General features: G+C 42.1%; 1 protein-coding gene across 3 annotated transcripts in view; it reads right to left on the bottom strand.

Annotated features, from left to right (window-relative positions):
- Positions 1-15,882, bottom strand: part of LOC121549129 (serine/threonine-protein phosphatase 4 regulatory subunit 3) — a 33,979-nt gene extending 18,097 nt beyond the window's left edge. For 2 of the 3 annotated variants that reach the window (XM_041860985.2, XM_041860986.2), the window contains exons 1-7: positions 14,858-15,882; positions 14,019-14,074; positions 13,715-13,813; positions 12,741-13,361; positions 8,967-9,044; positions 6,106-6,222; positions 5,701-5,817 (exon numbers count right to left, since the gene is read on the bottom strand). In XM_041860985.2, the coding sequence (XP_041716919.1) occupies positions 5,701-5,817; positions 6,106-6,222; positions 8,967-9,044; positions 12,741-13,361; positions 13,715-13,813; positions 14,019-14,074; positions 14,858-15,008 (1,239 nt within the window). In that variant the 5' untranslated portion in view covers positions 15,009-15,882. The remainder of the gene's footprint in view (positions 1-5,700; positions 5,818-6,105; positions 6,223-8,966; positions 9,045-12,740; positions 13,362-13,714; positions 13,814-14,018; positions 14,075-14,857) is intronic. The other variant, XM_041860987.2, reaches the window with a different exon arrangement.
- Positions 15,883-16,149: the final 267 nt, after the last annotated feature.

The following is a 16,149-nucleotide window of genomic DNA, read 5'->3' as shown; positions in this document are numbered from 1 at the left end:
ATGTATTCAAAAAGTTTGGTCCGAAGTCTTGGTTGAATCTATGCGATGCGCAATTCAGTATTCATGCGCTGACTGAACGAAACATTTCTAAAAAGGCAAAAAACATTCCCAAGTAAATGACTGCAAAGTAGGCCTAACTGGCAGAATGTTATCATGATGATTTGTGTCAATTGTGGGTCTTTTGTTTTGCGAACTCTGCAATCACATGTAGCCTACAATGTACATTGTACAGTACAAAACCACTGCTAGCTAAACAACGGTATCTTGCTAAGTGAACAATTGAATAAAAGGGCAACTACACACTCCCCCTAAAAAAAAGTATTGCTCCCAGACCTTAAAAGTAGTCTCCTGATGTGGTTTAAGCATTGTTGTGGACTTAGAACATCCACTTTTTTGTCGTTTTTCCAATAAAGAAATGTGATTGAGTGAAAACCTGAAATTTTTTTGAAAACTCAGAAACCGGGAAAAACTAAACCAGGAAAACTGAATTTACCAAAAGATTAAATTGATTTTATAGGGCCCTACAAATGTAGACTGACTGTTCAAAATCGCTGACAATAACACCCTTTTCAGAGTGCCAAAGGTTTTATTTTCCCCCTTCAAACAATCAAACTGAACAAAAATATGAACGCAATATGTAAAGTGTTGGTCCCATGTATCATGAGCTGAAATAAAAGATCCCAGATATTTTCCACACACACAAAGCTTATTTCTCTCATATTTTCTGCATACATTTGTTAACATCCCTGTTAGTGAGCATTTCTCTGTTGCAAAGATAATCCATTCACCTGAAAGCTGTGGGATATCAAGCAACTGATTAAACAGCATGATCATTACACAGCTGCACCTTGTGTTGGGAATAATAAAAGGCCACTAAAATGTGCAGTTTTGTCACACAACACAATGACACAGATGTTTTGAGGGAGCATACAATTGGCATGCTGACTACCAGAGATGTTGCAAGAGAATTGAATGTAAATTTTTCTACCATAAGCCACCTCCAATGTCGTTTTATAGAATTTGGCAGTACGTTCAACCGGCCTAACAGCCGCAGACCATCTGTATGGCGTCATGTGGGCGAGCCGTTTGCTGAAATCAATGTTGTTAACAGAGTGCCCCATGGTGGCGGTGGGATTATGGTATGGGCAGGCATAAACTAGACAACGAAGATACACAATTGTCCCAGTTCTTCCATGGCCTGCATACTCACCAGACATGTCACCCATTGAGCATGTTTGGGATGCTCTGGATCGACGTGTATGACAGCGTGTTCCAGTTACTTCTAATATCCATAATTTCACCGAGCCATTCAACCGCCTTATCACCTATATGCGAAGGAGAGGTGTCTCGCTACATGAGGCAAATCGTAGTCACACCATATACTGCATGGTTTTCTGATCCACGCCCCTACCTTAATGTATCTGTCACCAACAAATGCATACCTGTATTCCCAGTCACGTGAAAGCCATTGAATGTATTTCAATTGACTAATTTCCTTATATGAACTGTAACTCAGTAAAATCTATGACATTGTTGCATATTGTTTATATTTTTGTTCAGTATAAATATGATATTGTCAAGTTAAAATGTAATTATTTTTGTATGGAGGGTAGGTCATTATAGACTATTGGCTACTTGCTCAGCCCGTAAATTAAAGATAACATTTAAATCATGCGCGCATCATCCGCTTTCCCGTACAATAATCATTTTCATTTGGGCCAGTAGCTTTCAGTTGGCACTGGCCCGGTGTTTCACTTGCAAATTTACCTGAATGTCAAGTCCTGCAAGGGCATGCTAAGTTAAAAGATTGCTGGTCATTATTAGCCTGGTTCTGTTTGGAATGCAGGTACATTATGGGACACAGGTCAGGTCATTATTCACTGATGCGACCAAATCATCTGCTGGTGCCATCAACTGAAAAAGACTGTAGCACCAGTGCCACCAGTAGAAAAAGTTAGCCTAGAACCCTGGTTAGTTCTCATAAGATTATATTATGTATATACAGTACCAATCAAAAGTTTAGACACACCTACTCATTCAAGGGTTTTTCTTAATTTTTACTATTTTCTACATTGTATAATAATAGTGAAGACATCGAAATAACACATATGGAATCAAGTAGTAACCAAAACAAGTGTTAAACAAATCAAAATATATTTTATATTTATAAACTTATGACTGGTAGTGTATGTATGTAAAGTATGTATGTATGTATGTATGTATGTATGTATATATACATACAGTGCCTTCGGAAAGTATTCAGACACCATGACTTTTCCCACATTTTGTTACGTTACAGCCTTATTCTAAAATGGATTAAATAAACAGACATTCCCAGCAATCTACACACAATACCCCAGAATGACAAAGTGAAACAAGGTTTAGACATTTTTGTTAATGTATTACAAATTAAACATAAATACCGTATTTACATAAGTATTCAGACCCTTTGCTATGAGACTCGAAAATTTAGCTCAGGTGCATCCTGTTTCCATTGATCATTTTTTAGATGTTTCTACAACTTTATTGGAGTCCACCTGTGATAAATTAAATTGATTGGACATGATTGGAAAGGCACATGCCTGTCTATATAAGGTCATACAGTTGACAGTGCATGTCAGAGCAAAAACCAAGCCATGAGGTCGAAGGAATTGTCCATAGAGCGTCGAGACAGGATTGTGTCGAGGCACAGATGTGGGGAAGGGTACCAAAACATTTCTGCAGCATTGAAGATCCCAAAGGACACAGTGGCCTCCATCATTCTTAAATGGAAGAAGTTTGGAACCACCAAGACCCTTCCTAGAGCTGGCACCCAAACTGAGCAATCGGGGGATAAGGGCCTTGGTCAGGGAGGTGGTCGATGGTCACTCTGACAGAGCTCTAGAGTTCCTCTGTGGAGATGGGAGAACCTTCCAGAAGGACAACCATCTCTGCAGTACTCCACCAATCAGGCCTTTATGGTAGGGTGGCCAGACGGAAGCCACTCCTCAGTAAAGGGCACATGACAGCCCGCTTGGAGTTTGCCAAAAGGCACCTAAAGACTCTCAGACCATAACAAACAAGATTCTCTGGTCTGATGAAACCAAGATTGAATTCTTTGGCCTGAATGTCAAGCGTCACGTCTGGAGGAAACCTGGCACCATCCCTACTATAAAGCATGGTGGTGGCAGAATCATGCTGGTGGGATGTTTTTCAGCGGCAGAGACTGGGAGACTAGTCAGGATTGAGGCAAAGATAAACGGAGCAAAGTACAGAGAGATCCTTGATGAAAACCTGCTCCAGAGCTCTCAGGACCTCAGACTGGGGCGAAGGTTCACTTTCCAACAGGACAATGACCCTAAGCACACAGCCAAGACAACGCAGGAGTGGCTTCGGGACAAGTCTCTGAATGTCCTTAAGTGGCCCAGCCAGAGCCCAGACTTAAACCTGATCGAACATCTCTGTAGAGACCTAAAAATAGCTGTGCAGCGACGCTCCCCATCCAACCTGACAGAGCTTAAGAGGCTCTGCAGAGATGAATGGGAGAAACTCCCCAAATACAGCTGTGCCAAGCTTGTAGTGTCATACCCAAGAAGACTCGAGACTGTAATCGCTGCCAAAGGTGCTTCAACAAAGTACTGAGTAAAGGGTCTGAATACTTATGTAAATGTGATATTTCAGGGTTTTTTTATTATTATAAATTAGCAAAAAAATCTAAAAACCTGCTTTTGCTTTCTCATTATGAGGTATTGTGTGTAGATTGATGAGAAAAAAACAATTTAATCAATTTTAGAATAACGCTGTAACCTAACAAAATGTGGAAAAAGGGGTCTGAATCCTTTCCGAAGGCACTGTATGTTTGTATGTTTATATATATACATATATATATTTTTTTTGTGTGTGTGTGTGTGTGTGTGTGTGTGTATATATATATATATATCTATCAATTATCTTTTCTACATACTTTCTACATGTTTTTAGTTGTTTCCATATATTTTTTTATTTCATTTAAACAACGTTGTTTTCTTACCCTGTTTGGACTTAGGCGGCCCCCCCCCAAAAAAACGGTAAGATGGCCCGCTCAAAGATTTCAATGGCAATAATATCCCTGACACCTTTATGACAATTGTGCACTAAGATCTGAATGAAACATTGAGTAAAGAATAAAATGAAGCCACAAAATAAGACCACTAACTATCCAGTTACTTTCATGTTTAGTGTTTATAAAAAAAAAAAAAGCAGTGCAATAAGTTTTTCTTTTATTTTCTCAGATGGCCATGTGACTTTGCTGTCAATCACTCCGAGCCCCACAGTTCTAGGACCCGGTAGGGTTGTCAGATACCAGTACTGCGATACTCAAAGGTATCTTGGCAAGGAAACAAAACATGAAGCGGACAACATTTCCTGAGGAAAACAGTCCTAATGTTGGAAATAAGCAGCCTGATGTTGTCACCCAGAATCACATGTTTATTTTCCAAGCTATAGTACACTACATTTGACATAAAGCAGTTTTTTTTTTAAGGACCAAAGTGTTTAGTCTGCTTTCCGTTTTCCTATGGAAAATCTGGTATCTTAGTATCGTGATACCTACATTAAGCTCTGTCACAGTCGGACTGCAACGCCTCAAGGGGCAGAAGCAAGATGTTCTTAAGAAACGGCTTAAATTACCATACGGTAGGACCTCAGACATATTAACACGTCGGGAAAGGAGGTCGATCGCTGATCAGAACACTGAAACGTTTAACCTTAAAATTCACTTAAACGGATCAAACCTCCATAATAAATATTGATTGCATGTTTACATGCATTTTAATTTAGGCCAAGACGAATACTGTAAATGTCTGATGTGTTTTAGCACACACAAGCAGCATTTACATTCAGGGCCTAAAATGTTATTTTTGGCCCACCAGCCACTGTGGCAGGTAGATATAAAAATCTACCAGACACAATTAAAAGAATTTTCGCTAAAATTACACCAACAAAACACAAAAAAACTGATGAGCATGCTCTGTAATAGCGTATTACTAGTAATAAGTAAAATGTGTTATATTATATAATTTAATTTTTTGTGACCTGAGTCTTTGAACATACATTTTCACTTGTCCCTTTAAGTGCGGGAGGTTACCGTGGTAACGCACCTCATTTGTGCCTGTGAGATTGAATCAGACTATTAGAAGCGTTGTCTTCTCTTCCCTAGCAGTTGAAACTCAAACATTGAAAAACAACCTACTTTTATGCCTGCTTCTAAAAATGAATCATTCACTCCACTCTTCACGTACCCACAGCCCCCAGCCAGGCAGTGCTGCAGCGTGAGATGGGGATAGGCTATATAGGATTAGTAGTTCTTTGACCTTGTGCGATTCATTTACCAGCTATGAAACAAAACGGCAAAAATACTTTGAAAACAGCTACTGTAGCATTTATTTTACTATAAATGTGATCATACTTGACTGTTTTTATTCACAAATGTGAGTGAAATGCTCACACCCTGACCACCCGCCAACGTCGCTGGTAAAATCGACATCTTACCCGCCAATGCCAAAATCGACCCGCATTTGGCAGGTGTTCATTTTAGGCTGTTTACATTTGTCTATCTGTAGCCTACAGAAGTCAGTTGTTTTGCGTTTAATATACGTCCCATTTCCATAGTCTGAAACTCTGAAATTCATATCTCTGTTGTCCTACTGCATATATAGGTATAGGTAAGAGAGCTGTACTTACGTCGTCGTTCTGCTGGGACTCCTGCATGATAAACTCTCGTACCATAGAGGGGTTGTACTCCACCAGATAGGAGAAGATATCGGTGGCTGCGCCACGCACCTGCACATCATCCATCCCCTGATGGCACGCGCACACACACAACATTCACGACAGTCACAGAAGACAATGGAATCGAATATGAAGGATCAGAACAGAGTAGAATAACACTGTAAAAGACAGCTAAGAAATACAAAGCAGTCTGAATTTATGAGTATAATATTCCATCAATGTAGATCTGAAAGAACTGTGTAGGTAATAGGTATAAGCAATATGGTCCACCTTGCCCTCAAATTGACGAGGTGGAATTTACACAAGTGCCTAGGGGTTATGAGGTAGGGGCTAGGGCTTGTGTGTGTGGGCACTCACCAGTATAACCTCTAGTGCAGGGAGAATGCCCATGTTCGACAGAGTCTTGAAGAAGGTGTCTCTGTTTTGAGGTTGTAATGTTTGTGAGAAGGCGCAGAACTCCTTAAGGAAGTTTACCTGTGGGGAAAACAATGCTTTGTGTTAGCCAATGACTAACTTACTAGGACCAGCCTAAGTAAGACGTTTTGGCATCATCCTCAATTATTTCATTTGCATGTCTCGTTTGCTATGTGTGTTTTTATGTTTGTTGTCTAATGCAGTCTCTCCCAATCCCAGTTCTGGGGGCGGACATTTTTGTTTTCGCCCTAGCACTAACACAGCTGATTCAATAATAATAATAATAATAATATGCCATTTAGCAGACGCTTTTATCCAAAGCGACTTACAGTCATGCGTGCATACATTTTTGTGTATGGGTGGTCCCGGGGATCGAACCCACTACCTTGGCGTTACAAGCGCCGTGCTCTACCAGCTGAGCTACAGAGGACCACCCAACTCAACTAAAGCAGAGGTTTCAAACTCAATCCATGGATGTCCGAGTGTCTGCTGGTATTTGTTATTTCCTTTCAATTCATGTCCAATTAAGACCTAGACAACCAGGTGACGGGAGTTCCTAACTAATCAATCACCTTAAATGATCGATCAAGTACAAGGGAAAACCTGCAAACTCTCCATGGAATGCGTTTGACACCCCTTAACTAAAGGCTTAATGATGAGTTGATTATTTGAATGAAGTGTGTGAGTGCTAGGGCAAAACAAACAATGTGCTGCATCCCCAGGACCAGGAAACATAAGTATGTGCATCTCTCCTTTCATGAACAATTCGATACGCATCTAGATACATGGGCTACGATACAGGAACGATACGTTTTACTTTTAAACGATTCGGTTTGATTAGGGGAACAAATTGATGCGATTTGGTTGGAAACAAATGCTTTTTGCATGAACCCATTCTTTTTTCCATTTGAAATGAATATCTGCTGCTGATGGGAGATCAGCAGCTGGATCTGTCTGAGATGACTTCTCTAATGCCGGGTGTACACTACACGACTTTCAAAATCCTAACATCGCTGAGCCTCTCACATTAAACGACCGTCATTCCTGTAGTTTCTTGTCTTGCCAACGTAGTGGTGTGCACACTAACCCCTCTGGGACAGACGGGGTGTCAAACACTACAACTCTTCACTTGGTCGTGAAGATTCTCCATACCACCACACTGTCTCGTGAAAACAATAATGTGATGTGATTCGATTGTTAACGTGGCTAAAACAGGCTGTGGCTCAAAGCAGCCTCAAAAAAGGTTTTCAGTCAGACATTCACGCTTGACATAGAGTTGAAATTTGTAGGCAACATTTTGAATTGAATAACATTGCAAATTTGACACTTTGGCTTTGGTTAAAGGCAAGTACAAAAGCACTACTAGTCATCACTCCTGCTCGAGTCTACACATTCTGGGTAATGCGAAACAACGTCAACTGGCTTCTTCTCTGGCGAGCTCTCATTGGCTATTGCTGATCACCGTTCTCAAAACATGTAGTGTGAGATGTGCAACCCAAGAACATTGCAGATTTTGTGCAGATAAAATCAAACAGCTTTGAAAATATCGGGACGTCTGGGACTGCTGAAAGACAAGATCGGTAGCCCTCTGATTGCGTCTCTGACCCGATCACATTAAACAAGTGTCAGTGACAGCCGCGGGTCCCGAGTTGGCAACGACTTGGGGAATTTCTATCCCCGATTTCAAAAAACGTGTCTGGCACAGCTAAATCAGGGACAAAAGTGTGTAGTGTACTTTCGGCTTAAGCTGCGTGGCCCTCAGTGTGTGTGTGTGTGGGTGTAGGCACCTGAGCTGAGCCATAGGACAGGCTGAGCATCTACCACCCCACTATCAGATATACCACCCCACTTTTTTTTGTTTTTATCTGAAATCACCATCACCCACTGATTAACTTAACATTTCTGCAGATGAAACATTTTGAGAGCTAGTACTATGTCCATATTTATCTTTAGAAATGTAACCAATTAATATAATGCAATTTTGGATTTTATCCCGGTCTGACCAATGAATGTGACCATGCACAGCTCATAAAAATTATTGATGTCCTTTATGAAATGACCCTGGTCATGTAAAAATGACCAAATACACTGTTTAAAGCAGAACAAACAAAACTACTTCTTATGGTGAACCTGAACAATCTAAATCTTAATGATTGAAAACCCCAAATCAGCAGTTGGATGTGAGTTGCGTCCACTCCGGTAGGCTACACAACCCTGGTAAAAAAACAATTTCTACAGCGCATTTGGTAATGGTAACAATGACTCAGCAAATTACATTGGTTGTCACTCAACTAATAAAGCCTATGATTTGACAATGCAAAAGCCATTTTACAAGCATCAATGCTGAAGGTGCCACGGAGACGTACGAATAGCCTAGAACAGGGATAGGCCTACCTCTCGTTGGGGTGAGCAGCTGTCTCCCGCACTGTGCGGCGTGCGCACAGTTGTTATCTGACAGTCGTATGTTGTTACATGCATAACACTTTGATAGGCTAATGAACTGAAGGAGAGGACGCATCAATTCAGTCACAAGAGATAAGAGGTATTTTTGGAATAAAACAAGTAAAAACCATTACTGGACCGGCGATTCTTTACGTTTGAATCGGGATTGGGCTCCCGCAGACCGATACACATTTGAACTGTGGACCGACGCGTATCGGGTGAATCGTTACATCCCTAGAAACATAGGTCTAATAAACATATAAAAATGAAAGAATACAGGGTGTAAGGAAGGTGGTGATATTTGTAGTGTTGGTCAGGTAAACAAACAACAGTTGTGTTTGTGCTGCTGTCAGTTGGCGTACCAGTTCGTGTCTCTTGTCATCGTCTGTAGCCTCATCTGTGAGCTGTGCAAAGAGGTCAGTCAGGAACTTCTCATCGTCCTGACCGAGGGAGGAGAGAAAAAAGAAGAGAACATGAAAGATGAGATGGAGAATAACGGGATAAAGTTGCTCATGGACACTAAGCTGATCCTAGAGATGTGCCTATGAAGGCAATTTCTAGCTGTCGCTTGTGTCACTGCACTATAGCGTTCAATTTCAGACATTTTGGCAGTTGGTCTACTGATGTTTAGCTGTCCCACCATTCCCGACTCTAGGGTTGTTTCAGTAGGCACGAAACAGGAGAAAACATTTTGAAACAGGAGGTACTACCTGTCCTTGTTCAATCAGAACGCTCATGAATTTTCCATTGGAAAATGTTTTGCTTTTTGTGCCTTCTGAACACAACCCTGACTTGCAGGTGACAGACTGGCCAGGTCAGAGCCGTGAGAGGACATTCAAAACAGTAGCCTCTAGATAAAGGACCTTTATGAGAAGTCGTTATGACAACAGTTTTACCATGTTTCCTTTCAGTCAGACCTTCACATAGTGTGTACCTGTATCGTGTTAACCAGGGTCTTGTTAATTAAGGCACACAGCGGAAAACTGAGTTTTTCTTATTGGACATGCCCAGCTGGGGTCTTCCTGCTTCAGTCAGTTTTCTTCCATTTGGTTTCTGATGAACACGACCCATAGACGGATTGGCTGACAACGTCACGAAAATTATGTACGCACATCCATGGGGCCAGAAGCCGTGCTTTGTTATGATTCTGAATTGTCAGATGGCTAGCCAAAATTACAAGAAGCTGCCATGTGGGTAATCGTCGGTGGCTCGTTTCAGCTAGTTGTATCTTGTTCTTACTTTGAGGTGTTTTGACTGATTATGGCAATGCTAATATGGCAAAAAAAACACTAGCTAGCTAACCAACAACTGTAACAATTTATTTAAGAGACAAGCACCCATTGTGCAAACGTATACTGAACAAAAATATAAACGCAACATGCAACAATTTCAAAGATTTTACAGAGTTACAGTTCATATAAGGAAATCAGTCAATTGAAATAAATTCATTAGGTTCTAATATATGGATTTCACAGCTGGGAATACAGATATGCATCTGTTGGTCACAGATACCTTTTTTTTTTTAATCAGAAAACCAGTCAGTATCTGGTGTGACCACCATTTTCCTCATGTAGCAAGACATCTTCACATAGAATTGATCAGGCTGTTGATTGTGGCATGTGGAATGTTGTCCCACTCCTCTTCAATGGCTGTGCGAAGTTGCTGGATACATATTGTCTGCGGCTGTGAGGCCGGTTGGACATACTGCCAAATTCTCTGAAACGACGTTGGAGGTGGCTTATGGTAGAGAAATTAACATTCAATTATCTTGCAACAGCTCTGGTGGACATTCCTGCAGTCAGCATGCCAATTGCGCACTCCCTCAAAACACAACACATCTGTGGCATTGTGTTGTGTGACAAAACTGCACATTAGAGTGGTATTTTATTGTCCCCAGCACAAGGTGCACCTGTGTAACGACCATGCGGTTTAAGCAGCTTGTTAATATGCCACACCTGTCAGGTGGATGGATTATTTTGGCAAAGGAGAAATGCTCACTAACAGGGATGCAAAAACGGTACAGAAATTGAGAGAAATAAGCTTTTTGTGCAAATGGAATATTTCTCGGATCTTTTATTTCAGCTCATGAAACATGGGACCAACACTTTACATGTTCCGTTTATATTTTTGTTTAGTGCATTAATATTTTCAGTAAACATTTGGAGACAAAAGATAGTTTATATCAGTGGTCACCAACAGGTCGATCTCTAAGGCATTCCTAGTCGATCACCAAACATTTCTGTTATAATCCTCAACGATAAAGCCTTGCGTTCCTTATTTTTTTTCTTCGTAGTTGGCGGTAGGTGTACTTGATTAGCAGCCCTTGCACGGGAAGGCAAAGTGTTCCCATTTTTAACAATGTTATGTGTCTGAAGGTAGAAAATCAAGTGGACCTATAGGCCTACCGCTGGCCAATCAGATAACCGTGTCTGCAGTTTTTCCTCAAGCCATAGACTGTAAAAAGAAGCCTTGGATGCACAGCAAAGTTGACACTGTGATATTTAAAAAACCTTTAAAACCATGACTAGAGAGACTCAACGAATACATCAAAGAGCTGCTGTTTTTATTTGTAAGTTCATGTTTAAGTTATTATTCAGCACTGTCGACACTTTCATAAGGCATAAAATGCACCTTCTCCCTACTTCCACATGCTACAACCAGCACTGCAGCTGCAATTAATGAGTATAGCAAAGTGTTCCGATAAAGCTTGCGTTGTTTTTATTACCAGCTTGTCTTATTTAATATCGAGGAATATTTCACTTTCTCTGGTCATAGGAGTAACATGAATTGGTGCATGAGGCAGAAATAATGCAGTGCGACTTGAGTTTTGCGATCAGCTGGAAGACTGTGTCCCCTTTGCTCAGCGGAGGGACGGTGAGTCTGGTGAGAGGCAGCCTCAACGCTGCTCCTTCCCTCCCTCCTCTTAGACTGACCATCAGATGCAGGCCATCAGTCCAGTAAAAAAAAAAGCTAATCATGTTTACTTAGTTGTGCCTCACAAGTAATACACCAAATTATCTATTAACAGTGTGATCATATACCAACATTTTTTAAATATTATTTCAAAATGGTCTGAGAAGAACATTGGCAGGCCAATTCAAGCATACCCAATATGCAGTAATGTATTGGGCCTATAGCCTACTGCACAAACCTCATTGCTACCGAACTGTTTTTAATTGGTTAATGTTGCATAGGCTTATGTTTTTAATTCATGTTTTTTTTTTTTTATTGAGCGGTAGATCTCAGCTTGCATTTTGACTCAGAAAGTGATCTTGACTTGGTTGGTAAACCAGTGGTTGGTGACCACTGGTTTACATGTTGTCAACAATCTAAACCAACCCAGTCTGTTTTGCCCCATAGTTGCGCACACATCGGTTTTGTTGCAAAACAACCAACCCGTCTATGTGTCTGTTTCCATCAAGCAGCGTAACCAAATATTTTTTATAAGTAACCCAAGATAGACCACGACCAGTCGTTTCCAATGGGAGCAAATGAATCAGTGAGAAGAACAAGCAAGGTGGTGGGCAGAGCCAAGCACGAGCTAGCGAGATCCTATTGGCGCAGTCTAGCTTGTATTTGCATATTTCTGTTAGGGAACGCCTACTCTGAAGTGTGCAAGTGCAATAACTCAATTGGCCCTTGCACTCCTAAACAATGCACATTTTGTAAAACTTTAAAAGTCTACAAAACGTAGTCCACTTTGTTCGTAACAGATTCTAGTTTTGGGAACAGAAAACTGTATTGAGATCAAATGTTTCATTGATGAGAAAATTAGCAGAATATCGGAAAAATTCATCTTTCTCCATCTTCTCCCACTGCCGGCCACTGGGCTTCCTCTCATCACCATATTTGGTGGTGAGTGGAAATGCCAACCAGATGCTTCAGATTTATACATACAGTGAAACATCTGGCTCATTGTTCTATCTGTGGCATAACTCATTTACCAAACACTCTTGCGTTTCCACAGATGGCTCTACACAAACACATTTGGAAAGAAACAGCGCCCCTTGTGTACACTGACGGTAATAACATATACCCCAGTACGGTACAGGAACAGAATGAAAATTTGGATACCACCCAACCCTACTTGCATGTGTATTCTACTATGTGTGCGTTCCCTACGCCCCAGACCTCACCTGCAGCATACCCACAATCTCCACCTTGTTGAAGAAGATGAACGAGTGCAGTGTGGAGAGCATGTTCTCCTCGAACACCGACGGTGTGGGCAGCACCATGTCCTGGATGTACTGCACGCGGTACGTCTGGTGGATCTTGGCCCGCAGCTCGGGGTCACCGATGGGGATGACCTCCTTAAAGCGCGCCGTCTTGGTGAGGAAGTCACGGTGGCGCCGCGGCAACCCTCCCAGCGCAGGGTCGTGCTCCAGGCAGCCAATCACATCCATGATGCACTCCTCAGAGAACATGACCTCGAAGAGGGCCGTGCGGTTCAGCAGGAAGATGCCCTTGACGATCTCGTAGAGGTGGTGGAGGCCGTCGGCGTTCTCCAGGTCCTCGCACTGGCGGAAGAGCTCCAGGAGCTTGCGGATGTAGCCCTCGTTCTCCACGGCCAGGGCGAGTTTCTCGCGGCGTAAGGGGGAGGGGAGGGAGGAGGCAACGAGTTCGGCAAGCTCCTCAAGGTGGCCCAGCTCGCAGGGAGGGAGCTCGAGGCCTGGGGAGGACATGTCGTCAAAGCGCTCCTCCTCCGACTCGTCCACCAGCTCTTGTGTGATGTCCACTGACGGGTCCTTGCCCTGGACCTGGTGGAGATGGTGAAGACAGACAGAGAAGTCAAAAATCACATGCACAAACCAATGAGTTATAACAACACAACATGGGGGAGAGAGAACAGAGAGACACGAGCCAAAACACAATGCATGAAGAAATTAGTTAAACAAGAACAAGCATGATCCTACTTTTAAACCATACTTTGATTTTCAAAATCAAAGTATCTGCTGTCACTTTGTCAAGTGAGAGCTAACCTATTTTACTTCATTATTTGGGGATTTGGGGCTTCTAGGCACAAGACAGAGTTGAGCATGTTTCACCTTGAACTTATAAATACACTTAACTTACACACAAACAAACACACACAGGAATATAAGTTACCAACCTGACAGATTTTCTCCCAGATCTCATCGCAGCCGGCCTTTTCCTGGAAGCTGAGGGCCAGGTCATAGTTCTCAGCCTCCGACCACACTATCAACGTGTCCTGAAGGGAAAAAAACACTAGTCACGTGTTCATTAGGGCATGCAGTGTCTGAAAACGCAAAACAGACATTTCTTACGGGACCAGGTCAGGGAAAATAATCCCAGTTTCAGTCCGGTTTCTTCCGTTTGGTGCCCAATGAACACAGCCCAGGTCATAGACCACATTATGCTAACATTCAAGTGTCTTCATCAAGCAAGTGACTGACCTGTTGTTTCTGGTAGGCTGTGTTTGGGTTGATTTTTGACTCGAGCAGTAGGGAACCTGTGGGATGAGAAAAAACACAGTAAGTTATTACACTAACAACGAACATCCGGTTTCGCAGTTTGCACAAAGACTTTGAAAGCGGAGGCAGCTTACTGCTGTAACAGGACAGTAGAGGCGCTAAATTGGGAGTTGTGTATCTCGGCGCCTCTTTGGGAGGCTGTGAGGACAGTGTGGTTATGTAATGCCGCATTCAAAACAACTGAGACCTCAGAAAAAACGAGTTCCCACTGGGAACACTCGATTTGAACAGTCATCCAACTTGGAATCCCAACTCGGGAACTCAGGCCTTTTTCTAGAGCTCCGACTTTCCACCCTGAAGATCACTGACTTCATGATTTTACATCGTATTTCTCAGAGTTCACAATTGTTTTCAACAAGGCACAAGTGCAAGGCGATGACAGACTTCTTGGACTGAGCAATGTTTACAACAGCGGGCTGGCTCAATACAACTGTGGAGGAAAGAGATGGGGGACATTCCATGATCCCATCTAGCTATGTTTTTTGGTCTTTCAGTGCACATTATGGGGATTCAGGGTTAGTGCCTTGTATATGACCTCAAGGACTTAGTGGACCACCCACTCACTAGATAAAGGCTCCTTTTTTGACAGTCTTCATAATAGTACACAAAACTATCCTAAATGTCCACAAAAACTATATAACGTTAGTTTGTTTACTGCTAGCTAGTTAGGTGTTATCAACAACATAATGATTCATGAAATGATCAGAACAAAGAGTTTCAATCAATGGTTGTGAGTATTAGAGTAGTAACAATACTTATACCTGACTCACCATCGCTCTCCGCTCGCACCAGCAGAGACATGCCTTTCAGCCTCTCCACATAACCAGAGGAGACGTGTCCCGTGCCGCGGTCGTCCCATTGTCTGTCCTCGTTAAGAGTATAAACTTTGACTCGGCGGCGGGTATCCGTCATCTTGGCAGGTGGTCGTGACCGCTTTCCCCCGCGCCGCAACTCTACCGACTGCCTTGTATGAGGATAACTAGATCCACTTTCAAACAGTAGCTAGATTACTTAGGTTTGGCTGTTCGCTAATTGTAACTTCCTACAGATAACTAACTGGCTTCCACAAAACATGTCTTGCGCAGACTAGAAATGCACGACGCGTCAATTCGCGCTGTTTAACAGACTTGCTAGTTTTCCTAGTGCTAGTTAGGTACGCATTCTCCCTCAGAAACTATATAAACAGTACAATCAGACTAACTAATACGTATGACGACAATATTTCAATTGGAAACATTCAGGTAAGTTCACCTGGCTATATCCTCTGACTTCAGCTACAGTGAGATGATTGCTGTATGCTAGCTATTGTAACGGACTAGCTAGCTACCTAGCAAGTTAGCTAGCCAGTCGGCTAACTGCCTAGCTACATTAAACATCTTATGAAAACAGTAAATTGTTAAATAGCGACAAATACCATGCATCGGTTACATTATTGCCCGTTTACCACCAGTGTCGTTCAATATAGCCCCCGACGTTTCTGATCAGCTAGCTATGTGTCTCTTGATAATACGCTAGCTAACGTTAGCTGCTAGCTACTTCTTTCCCAAGTGTTCCGCCATGTTCTGGCTCTGGGCCTCCGAGAGACCAGTCTCTGTCCTTACGAGGTATTCTTGTATTCCAAAATTAGGCAGATCAACCAGCTGTAATCGTATAACTCCCTCAATGTTATGTTTCACATACTAACGTTATTTACCATTAATTTCCATCATATTGCTTAGATCATTGCTAACTACCCCCCCTGTGTGCATTCAGCCATCTTGGGGTCCCTTCAGAAAGTCAGTACGGGGTTTCCAGCACAGCAACAGGGCAGCCTGCCACACTTTAAAGCAACAGTACAGTTTTCAAAAGATGAAGACGAGCCTGAGCATCACTTGGTGCAAAAGACAGAATATGAAGAAATAAAAAGCTAATGGTAAGGAATCATAACTACTACATATACCCAGTAAGTAATAGGAAAATATTAAACATTGTAAGATAATATTTTCAGGGTCAGGTTCCCCTGGAGAATGGTAAACTACCAGAGGATGAAAAATGACAAAGGAAATCTGTTCCT

This window comes from Coregonus clupeaformis, chromosome 33 (assembly GCF_020615455.1).
Source record: "Coregonus clupeaformis isolate EN_2021a chromosome 33, ASM2061545v1, whole genome shotgun sequence".
Taxonomy (NCBI): Eukaryota; Metazoa; Chordata; class Actinopteri; order Salmoniformes; family Salmonidae; genus Coregonus; species Coregonus clupeaformis.
The sequence above is the reverse complement of the archived record's forward strand: the minus strand, read 5'-3'. Positions and strand labels throughout refer to the sequence as shown.